The 19,644-nt window shown below is 41.3% G+C and overlaps 2 protein-coding genes across 2 annotated transcripts in view; both read right to left on the minus strand.

The window, feature by feature from the left end:
- fgd (faciogenital dysplasia) overlaps nt 1-6,805 on the minus strand; it is a 54,822-nt gene extending 48,017 nt beyond the window's left edge. The window contains exon 1 of the mRNA XM_042410007.1: nt 6,487-6,805. Coding sequence (XP_042265941.1) covers nt 6,487-6,508 — 22 coding nt within the window. The 5' untranslated portion in view covers nt 6,509-6,805. The remainder of the gene's footprint in view (nt 1-6,486) is intronic.
- A 5,322-nt stretch (nt 6,806-12,127) lies between these two features.
- LOC121896087 (protein bicaudal D homolog 2-like) overlaps nt 12,128-19,644 on the minus strand; it is a 45,228-nt gene continuing 37,711 nt past the window's right edge. Inside the window, exon 10 of the mRNA XM_042409736.1 lies at nt 12,128-18,079. Within this exon, the coding sequence (XP_042265670.1) occupies nt 17,725-18,079 (355 nt within the window). The 3' untranslated portion in view covers nt 12,128-17,724. The remainder of the gene's footprint in view (nt 18,080-19,644) is intronic.

A 19,644-nucleotide genomic window follows, 5' to 3' on the forward strand; every position in this document is an offset into this window, starting at 1 on the left:
TGATGGCAGCGGGACGTGTGTGTGGTATCAACTCAAAATAAACAGCAGTGCCCATATTCATCCCAAAAAGGAAAAATTGCAACATTGTGGCTCACTGATGTGTTGTTAATAGTTTTTAGACAACAATGGAGCTCTATGACAAAGAGGAATAATATATATCAGGCTTCATCTACACAGACAATACTAGTAGGATTGATTCTTTCATTGTTTCGTTCTTTACATGAGATTTGTTGTCAAGAAGAAAAATATAGAATCCTTTAAATTAGGTTATAAGAGAATTGTGACCAAGACACATTATAGGAGGACATTTTACAAACTCAAACAAACCATGAAAACTATGAACCAGAGTGCTGTTGCTCACCATCTCCAACCTAGAGGTGACCTCCACCTCTGTCTATCTTCCTCTTTCTTCCCTCCCTGCCCCCTCTCCAGATCCCCCTGCCTCACCCCAGTGTGTACAGGAAACCCTGAATCGAGAGAGAGCCTGCTCTTCTGATGATCAGAGAGGAAAAACACAATGCCTTCAGTGTGCTAAAAAGGAGCTCAACTCATAAAATGCACACACACACACACACACACACACACACACACCACACACACACACACACACACACACACACACACACACACACACACACACACAAAGGAAGAGAAATAGAATGGAACATGCTTTTACTATTAAGGCCGTTTTTTTTTTTTCCTTTCCATATGACTTTCCCAGGAAAATCCCCCTCATCAGGGTAGGTCCAATCCAGACAGACAGCAGACTGGAGAAGAGACACAGATACAGACAGACACAGAGGGCTGTGGAGCAATTGACCTTCCAGTCCTGTGACCGAGATACAAAGAAAGACTTTTAAGGGTGTGAAAGGCTACTGAACGAAGCCTTCTCTCTGCTTTGTTTATCAGATCTCGGAGCAAAATTGCTGATTTCAGATGATTTTTTTTCCCATTTTTAGACCGGCCGTAGAGAGTCAGCCAATGATCCTTAATACACACTCCCACTCTCAGAAGCTTAAAAGTATTCCAGACCAGCATCTGGCTTACATACAACTTGATCTATCTGGACGACCAGGATGAAATTAATTTGGTCTCTGGGGTAATGCTCAACATCTAACATGTCAGTCCTTTATTGGGCGACACCGAGTAACTCTGTCCATTTCTAGAAGGCCTCAACAGTTGGTACCATTTAGGAAAACTAGGTCACTTCCGCCTTCTGTGTGTGAGAGAGTGTGTCAGTGCATGCGTGCGTGCATGTGTGTGTGTCAGCCAGACCCTACTATAAGCCAAGAGACCTCCAGTATAAACATATTGTGCAGGAAGGAGTGCTACTCTGAACAGAAACATCCTAATACCAAACAGTGTTTGACTTTCTGCTGGTGCAATCTTTGCTGTCACACTTCAGTTCACTCTTATTGATCTGTAAAAACATTCTCTGAGTACTAGAGAGAGTCAGTGTGATCCTCTGATGCAACATTTTTTATGGTATCCATTTTAAAAATTAAACTATACTATTTTATGGCACTTAATTGTTATTACATACTTCAGCTTCAGCTCCAAAGAAGAAAAAGAGACTGTTTTGCCACAGGCGCCAAAGCAGACTTCTGTTGAAAGACGAGGCAGGAGCTTTTAAAAACAAACTTTTTTTGTTGCATCACAGGGATTTAACACTATTACTACTACATAGTCACCCAACTATATGGCTAAGATTATAATACAGACTATTAGAGCTGCAACTATGATTATTTTCATTATCTATTCATCTGTTGATTATTTACTCGATTAATCGATTAGCCATTTGATCTTTAGACCATTTCAGAAAATGGTGGAAAAGGTCAATCACCCAAAGCCCAAGATGCAAGCTAGAATGTCTTGCTTTGTCCCAACCAGCAGTCCACATTTCAGAAGCTGGAACAAGAGAATTTGGGGATTTTTTTCTTTTTAAAAAATGACTTAAAGCAAATAATCAATAATCAAAATAGGCAATTAGTTTTCTGGCAATTTTATTCAATTAATCAACTGTGATCACGACTATTACTATTTTGAGTTTTGGGAATCGGAGAGAAAAAAGAATATCGAATCATCTTGTTGCAGTAGTTTCCAACCTGGGTATCAGGAGGGCCCCAAGACAACTCTAAAAAGGATTAAAAAAAACATGTCTGTTACTAAAAATTCTATTAATCTCTTTATTTGCCTCTTTAAACCTCTAAAATTCTTCAAATTCAATCTGAGAGGGACAAATACTATAATTCTTTGGTTGGGGAACCGCTGTCTTATAGGTATTTCCGACTAAAGAGAACAGTTAGGTGTGATGAAAAGCTATCATTACTCCCAGTGTCACAATATCCTTTTTCTAATTACTAATAGTAGACAAACAATGCTGTATAATTGCATGTAGTTGTAACTGTGCAACACCAAAACACACCTCTGGAAGCAGCGTGCCCTCAAATGACTCAAGAACCTGTTCAACAGGAGCGTCCGTATAACGCCACAAGCTACTCACTGTCCGTACAACGCCACAATCTAGTCACTGTGCCAATAGGAAGCAGGCACTACATCAAAACAAACCAGTTTCTAATCCCACACAGTCAAGTGTTAATTCCTCCAATTCGGTGTACAGTCATTACATCACCTACTTGTACACGTGTTTTATTTAGTGTGCCCTGTGGGTCACACCGGTCTAAAGTTAAATCTGATAACCTAATAAAGCACTATCGTATCTAGTGCAAAGGTGGATTCATTTCACACAAACCCTTTCACAACTTGACAAGATAACAGACATTTATGTTTATTAGCAAAGCTCAGGCAAGGACTTTAGATAGGATTCCTTCAGGTCATGCAGTGCAGAAAAAAAAAATAATCTAAAAATGGCCTGTCAGAGGAGAGGTCAATCACATCACAGGGCCCTTTTCTACACATGCACACAAACACAAACTGCATTGCCGTCTTGGCTGAAGCCTTTGCAACAGCAGGACCCGCACATGACCACCATTAGGAAAATCAATGTGACACTCAGGCAGGCAGCAAAAGAGCCTGAAGCTTGTGAATGGCCCTGGAACTGAGTCATGCTGTCTCACACACATAAACTGAATGATGGAGAGATGGAGGAGTAAAGAAATGTAGGGGGATGTCTGAGATTGATGCTTACAGGAATTCGCCGCGTTTTTTGGGTGACTGGTCTGTTGGTCTCCCGCTTGAGAACGTAAACACCAAAATCACCCGTTTTGCACAAAAGTACGTTGTTTGCTTCAGTGTATGTTCATAATCTCAAGTATTAAGACAGATTCTGCAGTGATTTGCAGTAGTAGAGCGAGGGAAAGGTGTCAGCGGCCAAAAAGTTACCAACTTATGTGCTTATTTGCTTTCTTTCTCAGAGAGATGAGAAGATTGCAATCAATGTCATGTCTGTGCATTGAGTACAGAGCTGGAGTCAGGGCGCATTTTTAGCTATGCAAAAGAAAATACCATAAAGTGCACCAATCAATACGGTATCTCAAACTGAAATGCAAAACATTTAGTGAAAAACTGTTTATCAGTATACCCAGTTCTTCTGCTCAGTCTCCAGCTATAGTGCAAGTAGTCAGATATGGTCTGTGAGCATAGGTTTTGGTATCTGTCAAAGACTGCAAATAAAGATTGATTGATTGATTGATTGATTAATCGATTTGTCAAACAACAGAAAATTAATCACCAACTATTTTGATCGATTTAAGTCTTTTTTTAAGAAAAAAACCTCCAAATTCTCTGATTACAGCTTCTCAAATGTAAATAATATCGGGTTTATTTAGTCTTTTGTGGTCGTTATCTGAATAGCTTTGGGTTGTGGACTGTTGGTCGGTATGAAAGAAGACTTTTGAGGACATTGCCTTGGACTTTGGGGAAACAGTGATCAACATTATTCACCATTTTCTTGAGAAAATAATCGATAATGAAAATAACTGTTAGTTGCAGCCCTACAGTCTATGGCCTCTGTTACACACGACGGTACCAAACCATTGCAACCTGACTGTGATGACAATACTTTGTGTTGCTGCAGACAATCACTGTGTCCAGCAAGTAAAGCTGAGGCGCAGCACCTTCGCTGATTTACTGAGCCCCTCAGCTAATGTCTGAAACTTCAACATACATTCCAAAACTGCTTACACTGGTAATATTAGAGGGAACGTAGCCTATAGAAAGTGGAAAAACTAGAAATAAGCAATGCAAAGCAAAAACCTGTTACGAGGAAAGTGAAAGTAGTCTCTTGTAGCTCAGTTCAACAACTGCTACAAGCAAGGCCATATTAATTAATGCTAACTGTTTTGAATCAAAACTCCAGTCCAGTGATTTGGTTTCAGACATGGTACCACCTGGGTGACATCAGGGGTCTGCACAACATGGATAATTTTGGTGTCTCTGTCCTCGTAGCTTAACAGGTAAACCGAGGCCAATCTTGAGTCTGCGAAAGCTGGGGAGAGCAACGACGGGGGGGCATCTGAGCTGAAAAAAAGAGGGAATGAGGGGAAGCTAGGGCTGATAATATTCTCACCATCCTCCCCTCCGACTCCCGTGCTCTGTGTTTATCTAACACAGAGGGGAGATGTTTACATTGGCTTGGTTAAACACAGACAAGCCCGATAGCTTTTGTTAATAATAAATAATCTAAACAGCCAGCCAGGACATCCATGCTGGAGCATCTATAGCTGCCACCCATGGACCACCATTGTCCTGCATCGGAAGCCTGCAAACAGGAGAAGACGCGTTCTCCCACTTCTCGTCGTGAGAGAACGCTGAGAGTGTGAGATCGAGTGTGAAGTCTGCGCGACAACTGTCTGCAAAGTTCACTGGAACTGGAATCAAGTTTAAAGACTGAGGAGGATTTCAAACTGAGAGGCGTGCTATCTATCCCGCCGCAGTTTATTTGTGATGTGGTTTGTTTTAATAGATTCTCCAATGATTTGATGCGAGGAGCCTTGCAACCCTTTTGACCCTCCCATCATAAACATAAAAATAAGCATTAGAGAGTGCACAGGCTGGTTGGGTTCCCATGTGGAAGGAATAAGAGTTGAGGGAACTTCAGAAAAGAAAAAAGAAAAAATAGATACAGTAGATTTCATCTGATGGCGGTTGCAGTGAGCATTAGAGTCATGTGTGTGTGTGTTAGAAAGGGGGGTTTAGTTTAATGCAGGCAGGGAGGAGAGGGGGCAGAGATTGATTTGGGACAGTGTGGGAGAGAGAGAGGGAAATGCAAAAAAAAAAAGAAAAGAAAAGCAAGGCCTTGGAAATGTGTGTGTGGGAGAGAAACGATACACTGCTGGACTGCCGGAAAAAGAAAGTCAGCCAGGAGGACGGCAGATCGATTCCTCCCCTGAGTCTCACAACAAACACGCTCTCTTTCTCTCTGCATAGCTCACCTCTGCTGCAGCCTGATATCGTCCATCAGCACTTCATCTCTATCACTCACTCCCCCCTTCTTTGTCTGCATGCTAGCACTTTATCCTCAGTGTGTCTGTGGCCTCTGTGAAAAATCTGAAGATTTATAGCCAAATTTTCTATGGAGTTTGGTGTCTCACGGTAACTCATTGTGGTTAGTTGTTAGGAATAAAGCGCCAAATGCTCCAGATATGTCATGCAAGAGTCCATGCTAAACACACTCACACATAAAACACCACGTAAGAAAGAACCAACGACACAAAGTGCCTCTTCGTTGTGGTTGTGGTGGAATAGAAATAGCCATGCATGTATCTCATCATCACAAATATGGCTGTAGATAATATGAAAGGAAACCACACACACACACACACTTCCTCTAACACCAAGCAGCCCTCCTATCATCCTACCAGACAGACAGACAGACAGACTCGCAAACACTTTCAACACATCTCTAATCTCATGAACTGTGCATCACACACACACACACACTCTCCTCCACTCAAATCACATTCCTCACAGGGACACTGTAACTGTTATGGCCACACACACACACACACACACACACACACACACACACACACACACACACAGATATTGAATATGATGAATCCTGCATTATCAGAACAAACATCCTCTATGTGGTTACTGTTTGATTCCTAGTCATCCAGTACAGTTGCTCTGTAAGTGTGTGTGTGTGTGTGTGTGTGTGTGTGTGTAAGCGGGGGCCTGCGTCAGATTGGGGCAATGGTGAGGTCAGAGCTCCTTCTCTCAGGGTTTGGCACCGCTTTGCTCCTATTCTTGCCGTGTCAGCTCACTTCCCAATAGACCATTAATACTCCTCTCAGAGTGTTTGTGGAGCAGCCTGACGAGCAAAACAACTCTTTACGTTGTTTTGGAGTTGATGCAGGCCCGCGCAGCTGCCCCGTTGACAGCTGGCAAAAGCATTTTGGAATTCAAATCCTGTGCGCAACACAAGCTGTAACCATTTAGAAACAAGAAAGCCGCAGAGTTTTGTTTTTAAAAAAAATACAAGACAAAGAAGCAGATCCGCCTTCATCAGAGCGATTCACTCACCAGTAGCCGAAACCCCCTGCATCTTGCACAAAAGTTGTTCTCCGGTTTTTCTCTGCTCAGCCCGTCCTTGTCTCGGATAAACTGGAAACAGTGGCTCCAGCAGCGTACGGTGGAATAAACTCGGAGGAGCGCCTCCACTTCAGAGCCCCCTTTTCCTGTTCGCCGGGGGAAAACACACACACACATATACACACTCTAAGGACACTTCATGGTTTCCTAACGGACGCGAGAGAGTTTACCCGGGTCATTTTTTTTTGTGCAGAATAAGAGCACTGTAGTCCTCCATGTACTCCTTTCTCCTCCCTCCCCAGAAACAGAACTCTCTCCTCTGTGCCGCTGGAAAAAAGAAAATGCGCGCTCCCGGTGCGAAGCGCGAGCACCCCATTCATTGAGTGTAAATGTTAGAATGAAAGCTTCGCATTGGGGAAACCAATACCAACCATATTTTTTTTTTTATTCAGAAACACACTTTAAAAACGATTAGCCCATATTTAATGCATTATTTCAGCGTCTTTACTCAAACTGCACTTTTGTATCTTTAAATAATATTTCATTTCAGCTATGATATGCCCATCGGCACAGAGGCATGACATGGGTTGTCACGTGAAGTCATGAAAAGGATGAGGCCTATTTCAAGAGATAGCTCTGCTTTGAAAACTCCACAGCTGCCTATTAGTGTGGAAAAAGGGACCCCGGAACAAGAACACTAACTGGCACCGCATTTCCATGTCACTGCTCAGGCTTTCTCCTGATCTTTTAATTGATTATCTTGAGTTTCCAGCCTGCTGAATGGATGCTGACGGCTGCTGCCTCTTTGAGTCATTGTGCAGACTAATAAGGAACTGGCAGACGGAAAAAACAAAGAATGGATAATAGTCATAAATTGTAGTTTCAATTGTTTGTGTCCTGTTTATCCAAAGTTCAAAGTCTGATAGTATTCATCCTAATTATATTCAGGAAGTAATATGTACTCAATTAGCCTACTGTACTTAAGTACAGTTTTGAGGTACTTGTACTTTACTTGTGTCTTTCCATTTTATGCTACTTTATACTTCCACTCCACTACATTTCAGATTGAAATATTGTATTTTCTACTCCACTAAATTTATTTGACAGCTTTAGTTACTTTTCAGATCAAGACACAATGGATAATATAACAAGCTTTTGAAATACAACACATTGTTAAAGATGAAACCAGTGTTTTCCAACCTTTCTGGCTTTTGACTTCTTACAAAAAGCAGTGTGTAGTCAGAGTCACATTTCAGATGTCTATGAATTGTTAACAGCTCCACCAAATAGTGATTTTTCCCTCTAAACTTCTCACATGGTTTCATTTCAATAAATGTTCAAATGATCCAATATTTCACCAAAAATCAAAGATTAGAGAAAAAGTCAAAAAACTGAAAACAGATTTGTGTATCAGAACTTTGTTTTTTCTTCTTTCCTCTCCCATTAATCATCTCACGACCCCTCAGATTTATCTGGTGACCCTTTGGCGGGTCATAGACTCCTAGACTAAGCCACTTGTATATAAAATAGTTCAGACTAGCTTCACCTCCAGCAGCTACAACAGTAACATGCTGCTTACACACTGATACTTTAGTATTAATAATCTAATGATGTCATATATAATAGTATTTGAGTCACAGGGACAAAACAAGTACTTTTACTGCAATACCTTAAGTACATTTTGCTGCTAATACTTATGTACTTTGACTTAAGTAGGATTTTTTTTGTAATGAAGTATTTTTACATTGCTGTATTGGTACTTTTTCTTAAGTAAAGGATCTGAATACTTCCACCACTGTATATTACTTGCTTCACTTGCTGTAGCCAGTGTATAAAGGTCAACAATGTGGCATCAGTACTTTCTTACTTTTTGTATTTCTTCAATTATATGACTATTTTCAAACCAGCTGTGTGGCTGCCAACCCTCCTGACCCCTCCCTGTGTCAGCCTATCTATCTATCCCCCCATCTTTTTGAAACCCGTGTCGACTCGCTACGCATCATTAATCCCTTTTGTGGCCGGTGCTGTTGCACGCTTCTCATCTGCCTCCAATCAACACAGACAACAGCAGGGTCTCTGATGGTAACGCCTCATTGTCTGGCTGCTTGCCAGGTCACTTTATTAACCAGACCCCCTCTCTAATAAGCTCTATATATACTGTATATATCACATCATCCCACATGTACACAAACTCACTGACAGCACTCTAATCACATAATTGAGACCCAAGCAAACACAAGCATAGAAAACACACCCTTTGCTTTAACCTTTTTCCTTCTTCCTTCTTTGCTTTAGAGAATAATTCTGAACATGTCCATGCAGAGTCTGAAAGGCCAAGTGTTTTTGTGGATGACTGAACTTGTGTTTAAAATAGACCAGGGGCCCAGTGCCCCTGTTAGTGCCTCCGAGTGCATGGAGCTGCTTGTCAGTCCGTCTGGGGGCATGCTGGTCCACAGAAAGCAGAACACCAAACAGCCCTCTGGGATACATCCTCTCCTCCGCTCCCCTGGGGCTGCTCCACTCATAACCACAGAACACAGTGAAAAAACAGCATTCAAAGAGAGGGAAGAATGGAGGAAGAGAGGGGAAGGGAATGAGGAAGAGGTGCTAGACAGAGGAAGATATTTTTTTTTAAAGAAGACAATTATAGAGAGGGAAGATTGTGGCGGATGAGCATCCAAGCTGATGGATAGGTGTGAAAGTCGACAGAGATAAGTGTGAGATGAGCTATCTAGTGCTTTTTACACTTATCTGAAATCCTCTCAGTGTAAATACCCCAATCATACGGCTAATCACACTCCAGACTGGGGTGTCAAGTCTTTATTCATTCACTCTTTTTCAGGTGCAAATTAAAGCCTCATACTGATTGAATCAACATTTCATCTGTTATTTGACACAGATGATACCTCTGTAGAGGCACCAACCTGCCATTAAGAGACCATACCAACCTTTTTGCAGAGATAATACATGAGTCACAGAGGACACTCACACTCCACGTCCAGTGTCAGGACTAAGGAATGTTTTTAATGCATCATGAGGCTTAGCTCACACTCCCCAGGTCATAAATTTGTTAACATCCTCTGTGGTATTATTTCTGCTCCAGTGGAGCCGTACAGAAAATGTGTGCATCTGTGTGTGTGTGTGTGCTTGAAGGAGATTCATGTGAGGCCGGGATGGTGGAGTGGTGTTGTTGATTGGTGCTGCTCCTCCAGACCAGCTGATCATGACTCTCTGCTCCTTCAGGCTCCACATGGATTTATCACATGACAGCGCTGACTGATACACATAAAGAAGACTCTTTGTAAGCACGAAAACACACACGGTCTGTCTTTTAAGGGCAACGCTAGACCTTGAAGTAACTGTGCAAGAGTCAAGCTACAAATACAGTATAGCAACAACTGTAGTACAGGGACCCCAAGTGGTGAATTTTAGTAATGCATCAGTTGAAATATGAAACAGCTGCTCTGCTTTATGAATCCCCTCTCCATCCACAGCATAATCACAACACCTGCATAGTCTATTAATAGAGCAGGACTGATGCCATGGAATGAATCCCACTGACCCATATTTCCTCTGCCAGTTGAGCTATGGTTGGGAGGATATAAGAGGAGACTGGCACCAACAAAGGCTCCAGTGTTGCGACAGTGATGTCATTGGTTGTCAGTGAATTGACCTCTCCCTTTGGCTCTCATTAATACTCTGCCATTCAAATTCAATCAGTAGGGCATATGATAAATGGTGGAAACTAGTTTCGCTGCACTAAATCGCAGCGGTGTGGGGGATTTAGGATTATTGATGTAATAGATTTCAAGTTTGGATCCTGAGAGGACTATCAGCTGTTAATATTGTAGATGTAATGGTTTCAATTTACTGTAACTGAAATGCTTTTTTAAATGTTTGTGAGAACATTCAAAAATCTGTAGCTGTACTTTCTTTTAAGTACATTTTGGTTGAACTACCTTTCAAAAGGTCTTTCATCTGGCTCAGTCAAGTCCATCTTTGAACTTAATTTCTCAAGTCAAATCTCTGAGAAACATTTCTTATAAATAAAAGATGGTTGCCATTTTGGACAGTGTGGCTGAACTGGACAGGGATTGTCTGTTTGGATGTTTCCCCTATTCATATTCAGGATGACACACTCACCCTTTTATGTTATGGAACAGCATCAGAGTAGTGTGTAGTTTTCAGCAAGTAAGTTCACTTTTATTTGAGTAACATTTAAATGAGCGATTCCCAACCAGGAGTATGTGTACAAAGGGAAGAACTGCTCCAGGAGATATGTGAAAAGTTTGCTGAGCAGCTCAGCTAAGTTGAAAAAAAATTGAAATTATGATTTGGTAAAAAAAAAAAATCCTCATATCTGTATAGGAGGAAAAAACACACACAAACTGGTGTGAGTCTGATCTTTGGTCTATTTATTGTCACAAAGCCCTATAAACTACCAGCTACAATAAGTTGCCTGCACAGAAGACACCAACAACCAAGTCAAGTCAGTTGTGACATCTTGACACCATGTGCTGTGATTGAGAACATGTGAAAACAAGTTAACAAGCAAGCAGAGAATTCAAAATAGCTTGCTGAAAGTGAAGGATAAAAGGGTGAAACATTCAGCTTCTGCCACTCAAAGAGAAATAATACAGATTTCACCAAACCCGCTGAAAAAAAGTGAAACCAGGCCTAACAGAAACTTCAAGGGATCCCTATGTTCATTAAAAAATGAAACAATATCAACTTTTATACAATCAATACTGTTCAATAACATCTAGTTTAAGATCCATTCAAAAGGACACATTAGGAGCATACCAACTGGTGTCTTTGAAGGGGTTCTTGATATTATACAATAGGCCAAAAAAAAGTTAAAAAAGGTTGAGAACCACAGATTTAAATCATGTAACAATATCTGTACTTAAGTGTGCTATTCTAATATTTCCATCTTTGTTACAAAAGGCCAAACCTTTTGCTTTTCATTGATATTTTCATGAAGAGTGATCCACAAATTCTTTTTTTTTTATATTTCCATCCAATGATACTCATAAATGTTAAAATAATTTATTTGATCTCATGTGTATCGTTATGAATCACTTTGGGGTGTGAGCAAACAGCAACCAAAATTTATGTGTTTTCATCTGACTTCAAGTAACTTCAAGTTCTGAAAGAGCCCAACAGCGTTTCTCCATTTTAAATCACTGCAAAGAAAAATGCAGTATTAATTGGGCAGAGTGCTGGGCCTCTAGAGCCTGGACAGGAAGCGCTGGGTGTAGCAAAAGGTCAAAAGAAACTGGCTCCGATCAGCGTGTGGGCGTATCTCCAGAAGGAAAGGAAAAGAAATGGGAAATGGAGAAAGGCAAGGAGGGAGAAGGAGGTTTGAGCATAACAGCAGAGAAAAGACAGAGAAAGAGAAGGGAAAGGTTTGAGGGGTGGGGGAGTAGGTGGTGGAAGTGTTTTTGTGCATTGTGTGAAATGTGATCATGTCCTGGAGCCGCTCAGACAGCTGGGAAGTTCCCCTGCCCCTGGCTTCCAGCTGGGAACACTCTGAAGAGACACCAGGGCTGACCACATACTTCCCTGGTTAACCCTTCACCTGCTGATGCTGCGGAGAAGCTATAAATAACAACACTCAAACAGCTTGGAACTTAAGTCACATTTATTGATTTTAGCCAGTATGACTACCTTTACACAGATAGACCACCTCTCTACTGGAAAACAAACAAAACACTTTCATAGGATTAGTTCAGCAGTAATACATCAGACTAAACTCTTGTCTTTTAATTCCCCCCCCACCATTTTTTTTTTTAAACACCCTGACAAAAGTTTACATGTTTGTTTTCAATTCTGTGTAAAGGTCCCATGACCGAGAAACATGCATATGACATTTAGCTGTAATCAATATGCCACTAATCATAATGCACATTATTGATAAGAATACAGTACTGCATGACCATTCAAATAAATACCAACATACAGGTGAAGTCGTTATTTCATATAAAGATATCAAACTCTCATTATGGATCAATACTGAAACACAATATGACAATATAAAGTTTGCACAGCTAATTTTATTATCACAATGCTATCGCTTCCAGCAAACAGAAAACTTTCTCTTTTTTTTAAATGTAAAACGGTATCTGAATTGCACTTTTTTTTTTAGCTTCTTGTCCGTATTGGTAACTTTAACGCCTCAACAAACAAGCATTGGCTATAATGGCACTATTCAAGCTTGTTGATGCTAGTTTAGTTTTCTGTTTCCTGAAAACATAATGCTCAAAGATGATGTAAAAAAAGATTTAAGAATAAAAATTAAAAAAAAGAAAAAAAAAGAAAAACAACAAACAAAACTCAAATTGGACAAAAAGAAAGATCAAATGCGCTCTCTGCACATTTTGTTTTTTTCAACAATACTATTGATATCACATTACCTTCACCAAACAAAGCTAGAGATACGTAGATGTTTCCAATAGTACACTGATCTACCCCAACACATTACAGATGCTTGGAGCATTTTGTTCAATAACAGGAGGCCAAAGGGATTTCTTTTGGTTCCCAAAGTTTGATAAAAAAAAAAAAAACCTTTTCTTTAATACCCCTGAATTTATTGAGCGGATCACTGACCTGCAGAATTCAATACAATTTTTGTTTTATTGAGCTAATTTCAAAACTATCGTCTCACTCAGAAAGGGGAAAATTCCCTTTGCATTTATTGCTGCTCACAGTCATTTTGAACCCAAAGTCCTCACCTATATAAAAAAAAAAAAAAAATGAAAACATAAAATACTAGTCTAACATTCTCCCTTGAAACAATGAAAGGCACTACTGGTCAGAAACAAAGAATTAAACAAACCAAAAACAAAACCCCGGCACTCGCACGGAGAGCCATGGCCCAAACGACACCTTTTCTCAGCGACGGTTTGTCTTCTTTCAGAGTCTTGATTCTTTTTCAAACCTAAACGGTGTACCAAGATTTGGCACGATAAACGAAGAGAGAATGAAACAATTCCAATTTGGAATTTAATTGTTGCATTTGCAGAGAATTCTGAAAGTCAGTGATCCCGTTTCAGTGGAACGCCCTCGGTAAGAAGCTAGGAAAAGCATATATCATATCACTCAATTTTTCCCAAAACACAACTTACCTATTTGAGTCAGAGCGTTGTCAAGTTTCATTGTGTTATTTTGAACTATTCCTAGGAATAATAAATACATGAAAAAACCCCAGAATTTGATCACCCTGGATTTTCGTATAGAACATGGCAGTAGAACAAACATATAAGAAAACCAACAGCATAAAATATGATGTAACAAAACAATTTAAGAATGATTATTTGATGGATAAAATCTTGAGGATTAAGTCAAAATAGTAGGTCTGTGGTTTGTGGAGCCTTTACTTGAGTAAATAGTTGCAGACAATTCAGTAGGATGTATAATCCTATAGTTTTATAACCTATACTGAATAACTCACAAACCATAGTACTACCACGCTTTCCTAGAGGTTAATAATAGTTTGTTATAATCCTATATAATGAAAGTGCACAGATTAAAAACAATAAACTAAAACAAAAAAAAAAAAAAAGGATGAAACCAGACAAAACAGCTTGTTGATTTACATTGAGAAACAACCCCATGTCCCCCCACTTCTCATTGGAGGGTTAGATAAGCCAATCACAAACTCTGGTCAGTTTCAATCAGTTCATTGGACTTGTGAGAAATTGGCTTCTAAGTAGCAGCACGCAAAAATGAGACCAAGTGTATTTCCAATAGACATCACATCAAGGAATAAGAAGGAAGTAGAACAGCCGACTGGAAATCAGTGTTTTCATTTAGCATTTTTTGTTATTTTTTTGTCTTCAGGTCCAAATGGACTATAGTGAGCACTAGCTCTTTTTCGGTGAACTCAATCAGCAGTGAGAATGGACCTTGTGTTGGTACTTCGTCATCCGCGCAGAACTACTGTAATTACTGCAAAATGGAGAAACAGACAAACAAATGATCAGCAATAGCATTATTTGTCAATTTAGAGCGACTATTAACATGGTCAGCAGCTGGAGTCCACACAGACAGAGCAGACGGCGGCCGTAGTTAGTCAAAGCGACAGAAGCCGATGTTAGGAGCCCAGAGGCAGCCGATGTTATGTAAGAGCGTTCCGTTCCTGTCATATCGACATTGTCGATATGCTCCTGAAGAGCTGATGTGAAAGCACATTCACCACCAATTACCTTGCGGGTGCAGTTAGGAAGCCAATGACTCACAAGTACCGTGACCTTTCATTCATAGGACAGAGTTGAAGCCATATCCCACCACCCAGGTAAGAGGAGATGGGTCTTTTCTCATATGCCATGCAAGTTAATGAAAAATGGGTTATGTTTTTGACATGCAGGCTTACAACAAATCAGAATCTGGATGCATCATGTGTAGTAAAACTTAAAGGTGAGGTGGGAGGAGCCTGCAGGCAGAGGTAGGAGGAGCTTTTTAGGTGGCATGCTGTTATGACACCATATAAGCCAGACATTGATTTCAAAGTAGATGGAGCAAAGCTGGGATTTGTCCGTCCAGGGAGAAGTTTTTCTAATCACAATCACATCCTGGGGTCTATCTACTGCTCAGTGGCTCCACTGAGTCTATACAAGGGGAAGGGTTAGGGGCTCAACTAATTTGAATCAATGTCCGCTGGTCGATTGAAACAACCAATCTTGTTGTGTTTTTTGTTTTTTGTTTTTTCCTCCAAAAATTACCAGGAGTTTCTCCCGCAGGAAACCCCGAGACTCATTTCTCTGCTGGACATCTGAGTCAGTTCTCAGCTGGACATCTGGCTTTCTTCACCAGCATGTCTAGCTTTCTTATCTCCTCTCTCAGGAGCTGGTTTACAACATGAGTAGTTCTCCCTTCTCTACTCCCCAAACCTTTTCTCCGTCAGCGCTAACTGATAGAAACAGAATATATCGCACTTGTAAGTGAAATCTCAAACGTAAGAGTGATTGACCTCTACGGAGGTTGCTTTTTTTTTTCTTCTTCTTCTTTTTCCCTAATGTGTACGATAACTTTGTCTCCATGCTGTGTGCTGTGGCTTATGGATGCACACTCAAGCAGGGTTGACCGCTGACGTTGTTCCTTTTTCTGGAGGAACAAATAAGCTCCCTCTCTTCATATTTGAGAGGAATCAATACTGTAAGTCGGATCCTGCAAGATTTTAACCTGAACATGATCATATTAAGAATATAGAATTTCATATATAGCTTAGTAGTAGTAGAAAACGCATAATTTGTTAAATCTTGCAGGAATCCCTCACATCAACCCTGCTTTTAGCATCATAAAGCTAATGTGTCTATGATCCACAAGCAGTACATGGATTATTAAACACAAGCCCCACTTATATTTTTTCCTATTTGCGTAATGCTAGCTTGCAAGTGGTTAAAGCTATTTTGGATACTAAAACAGTACGTTGCTTTGTCCTCACACACCAAACACAAATAAAAAGAAGTGAACGACCCTCCATTTGCAAAGTTCAAAAAACATAATACACACATGAGGGCCCTTCACTTTAAACGCTGAGATATACACACAGGCGAGTATCGAGAACACAACGTACGTGAGGACTTTACCTGACAAAAATATTCAGAGGGCAATTTTCCCCACAAGTCCTCATTCTAGTTAAAGGGTGAGTGGTGATGCTGGGGGAGCAAGCTGCTGACAATCTAAAAGAGAGAAGGTCGTTGTGGCGACCGAGCGACAAGAAACAGATTAGAGACATGAGGAAAAGGGTTTTTCAGCCACATAACCACACAGAAATGATTGGAGATCTCTGAGCGATCTTCCAAAAATAGAGAGGGGAGACAGAAGATTAGGGGAGAGAAGGAAGAGAACAGCGTTAGCTCAAGTTGAGACACAAGGACAGGGCTTTACATCAACAGATAGATAAATATATCATGGGTTTGGGTTGCCAGGCACTTTTTGCCAAGTGGTTGATTGGTTTTGTTTGTAGATCTATTATCCAGATGCGGGTGTCTTTTTTTTTTTTTTTAAATTGTGCTCTTCTGGGATTTGCTCCATATTTAAAAAATCATCTTTGATCAAAACTATATTGTATCTCTGTTCACAGTAATCATTATATCCATTTTAACAGAAGCAGGAACCTGAGGCACCTATGCTGAAGTGCACTTAATTTGGGTGTGGAGATTGATTTTTCAAACTTCCTTTCTCTCTTATAACATGGCTCTGAAAGAATCCATTGTGACATAATGAGTCACACTGAATAGCCCTCCTGTATTTCACCTGACACCAAAAAACTCTTTTACAATGTAGAGCCCTGTAGTACATGAGTCCGTCTTGTACCACACACCTGACAACAGAAAAACAGTTAAAAAGCTCATAAGCGTTTCAGCTGCAAAGCCATGCGATTCTACAGACCCTACTGTATTGGTGTGCTAGCATCACAGCTTTAAAATGATCCTGAAATAAACACCTTGTGGTCACAGGTGCTCCTTTTCTGCCCAAACAATTCCATCATGAAACCATCAGCCAACCCAATTATGAGTTTTTGAATTTCTGTGTAGAATCATTCTTTGCTCCCCTAGCAAAAAAGCAGAGGGAGATTGCATATTTAGTTCCATTTTTCTTCTTGTAAACATTTAAGTGCGACCTGATTAGACAGTGGGCTGCTGGACACAGGTCAGTCCTGGAGGGGGGGGGGGTACCAGGACGGAGAGGCAGAGGAGAGAAGGGGGCTTTTTTTTTTTTCAAAGGAGCACCAATGCCGACAGACGAGCCGAGGAGCAGAGGATGTTGTGTTTAGTCATAAGACTGTCAGATCAACATCCTCTTTACAAGTCCCCACCCCCACAATGTGTTACTGTTACCAGGCAATACACTCAGGGGGCCAGAACAAACGAGCACAAAAGCTGCCACCTTTTACATCATACGTACAGCACCATGACAGCGGAAAGAATAGACACTCCATAATATCCACAAAACCCCCCAATATAACCGGGGCCCTATAATCCACATGCCATATATGTCTACTACAGTCCAAACGTCTAGTGCACACTGTACATACATCTGCATTCCCCTAAGCGTTTACACTAGCACACACGAGCAGCCGGTTAGTCACACAGCAGTCCCTAGAGGAGCGCAGGCTGGCCAGGGAGCTAAGCGAGCGAGTGGGGCTCTTAACACTAAGGCGGGGAGGGTTTGGCCCGTAGGCCCCCTCCCCTCTGTACACAGCAGTCCCTTGCAGACTTCTCCTCAGTCGCAGTAGATCTTGTACTTCTCGCTGCAGAAGACCCCGGGGCCTCCCAGAATGCCATTGGGCATAGCATTGATGTGCTCTGGTCGGCCAGAGCCAGAGCAGGTGAGACTCTGACTTACGTGGGGGTTGTTGGTGGTGCTGCTGGCGGCCTTGCTGCGGGTCTTGGCCCGGCCGCCGGTACCTCCTCGGCGTGTCTGCTCGTGGTCGAACTCCAGGTCCTCTAGGCGCTGTGTTAGGGCCAGCTTCTGCTGGATAGCCATACGCAGCAGGGAGTTGAGGGTCTTCTTCTCATCCTCTGCTGCAGCCAGCTGCCTCTGCATCTCATCCAGCTGAGTGACATATTCATCACAACTATACGGGAGACAGAGAGAGAGAGAACAATGTAGAGTCAGGTATGCTTTTGAACACTATAAATTGGAGCTGAAGAAAATCAACAAGATTTTTTTAACACTATCAGTAAGATCTTACGTCAGACCACCAGGGGGCACTGACAGTCCATATAATACCAAAGAAGCCTTTGACTGAATAGGAAAAAACATTTGACTTTTTGTTATATTTGCATTACAGACCAAACTGCATAAAACACTTGCATATATATGCTGCATCTTTGAGATGCTGACATCAACAATCATAAAGACTAAAACCACTGAAAGTGAAACACTTTCATCATGACATTTCCCCTGGTTACGCAGTAGTGTTTGCCACCACCAGGTGGAGCCATTGAGCCATATAGTGCAGACCTGATAAGAGAGAGCTCTTGAATTATTAACCTCTGATTTCATCATCCATTTCTGTCCTCTCCACCACACTTCACAAATTGACATGTTTTCTACAGTCATATGAACAGATATTGAACAGCAACAAACTCTCTGCGCACAGCGGCCATCAGTTGATAATAGATGTCTTAACTAAGTATTGCAACATAGGAAACTTGTCAGCTTTCCATCCCACAGAAATGAGAAAATCCACATCTCACGACCTGCTTCAACACATGATTCACTTTCTAACTGTGACGTTTCTCAACAATTCTTCATATATTTTCAAAAATTATATGCAAATGCATGGTTTTGGGTTTATACGGCTGCTGCTGCAGGGTATGATTGAGATTCATGAACAGGTGAGACATACAGTATGAGCGAAGCTTATAGCTCCTTCGAATTTTATGAGTGGATGTGTGTTGGAAGTTAAGAATAGATCACATACACAAAGGATGAAAGCATTAGCCTAAGGGGTCAATGAGAAGATCCTTTTTGCATCACCTGAGGAACATGCTGAGAAGGGGGATTGGAGAGAGGAGAAATATGAAAATGGGGAAGAGAAGAATGTAGCCGATCACACCTAATCTTCACTTTTCCAGTAGAAGTGAGACAGTATCACTTCTATCCATCCCCTTCATCTCCCATCTGTGTGCAAAATAGCACAATATATGACAGCTGCCTACCAACCGCTCAATATCACTTCGGTGCTGCACTGCGGCATTCTCACCTGTCTCCCTGTGCCCTTGCAAGTGTGTGTGTGTGTGTGTGTGTGTGTGTGTGTGTGTGTGTGTGTGTGTGTCTATGGCTGGACAGGTATTAAAACTGGGTCATCTGAAGGGATTGAGGTGGGGGATTCATATCTTCACCCTCCATCTGCTGTCTCTGCACTCACCTTTCATGCTTTTCTCTTCTTCCGACCCTTCCTTTGCCCCCCCCCCCCCCCCCCCCTTTCATCGCCTTCCTCCCTCATTCATCTCTCTTTCAATCATGTCCTCTTTCCTAGCCCTTATCTTGCCTCCCAAGCCTTTTTCCCTCCATTGCATCCTTGCTGCCGTCTCCATCTGTCTGCCTGCATCAGTCACTTTCTCTATCCCCATCTTACTCATCCCTACTTTCTGTGTTGCTGACAAAGCAATCTGAGTGGAATTCTTCTGTAAT

Source organism: Thunnus maccoyii, chromosome 4 (assembly GCF_910596095.1).
Source record: "Thunnus maccoyii chromosome 4, fThuMac1.1, whole genome shotgun sequence".
In the NCBI taxonomy this organism is placed as follows: domain Eukaryota; kingdom Metazoa; phylum Chordata; class Actinopteri; order Scombriformes; family Scombridae; genus Thunnus; species Thunnus maccoyii.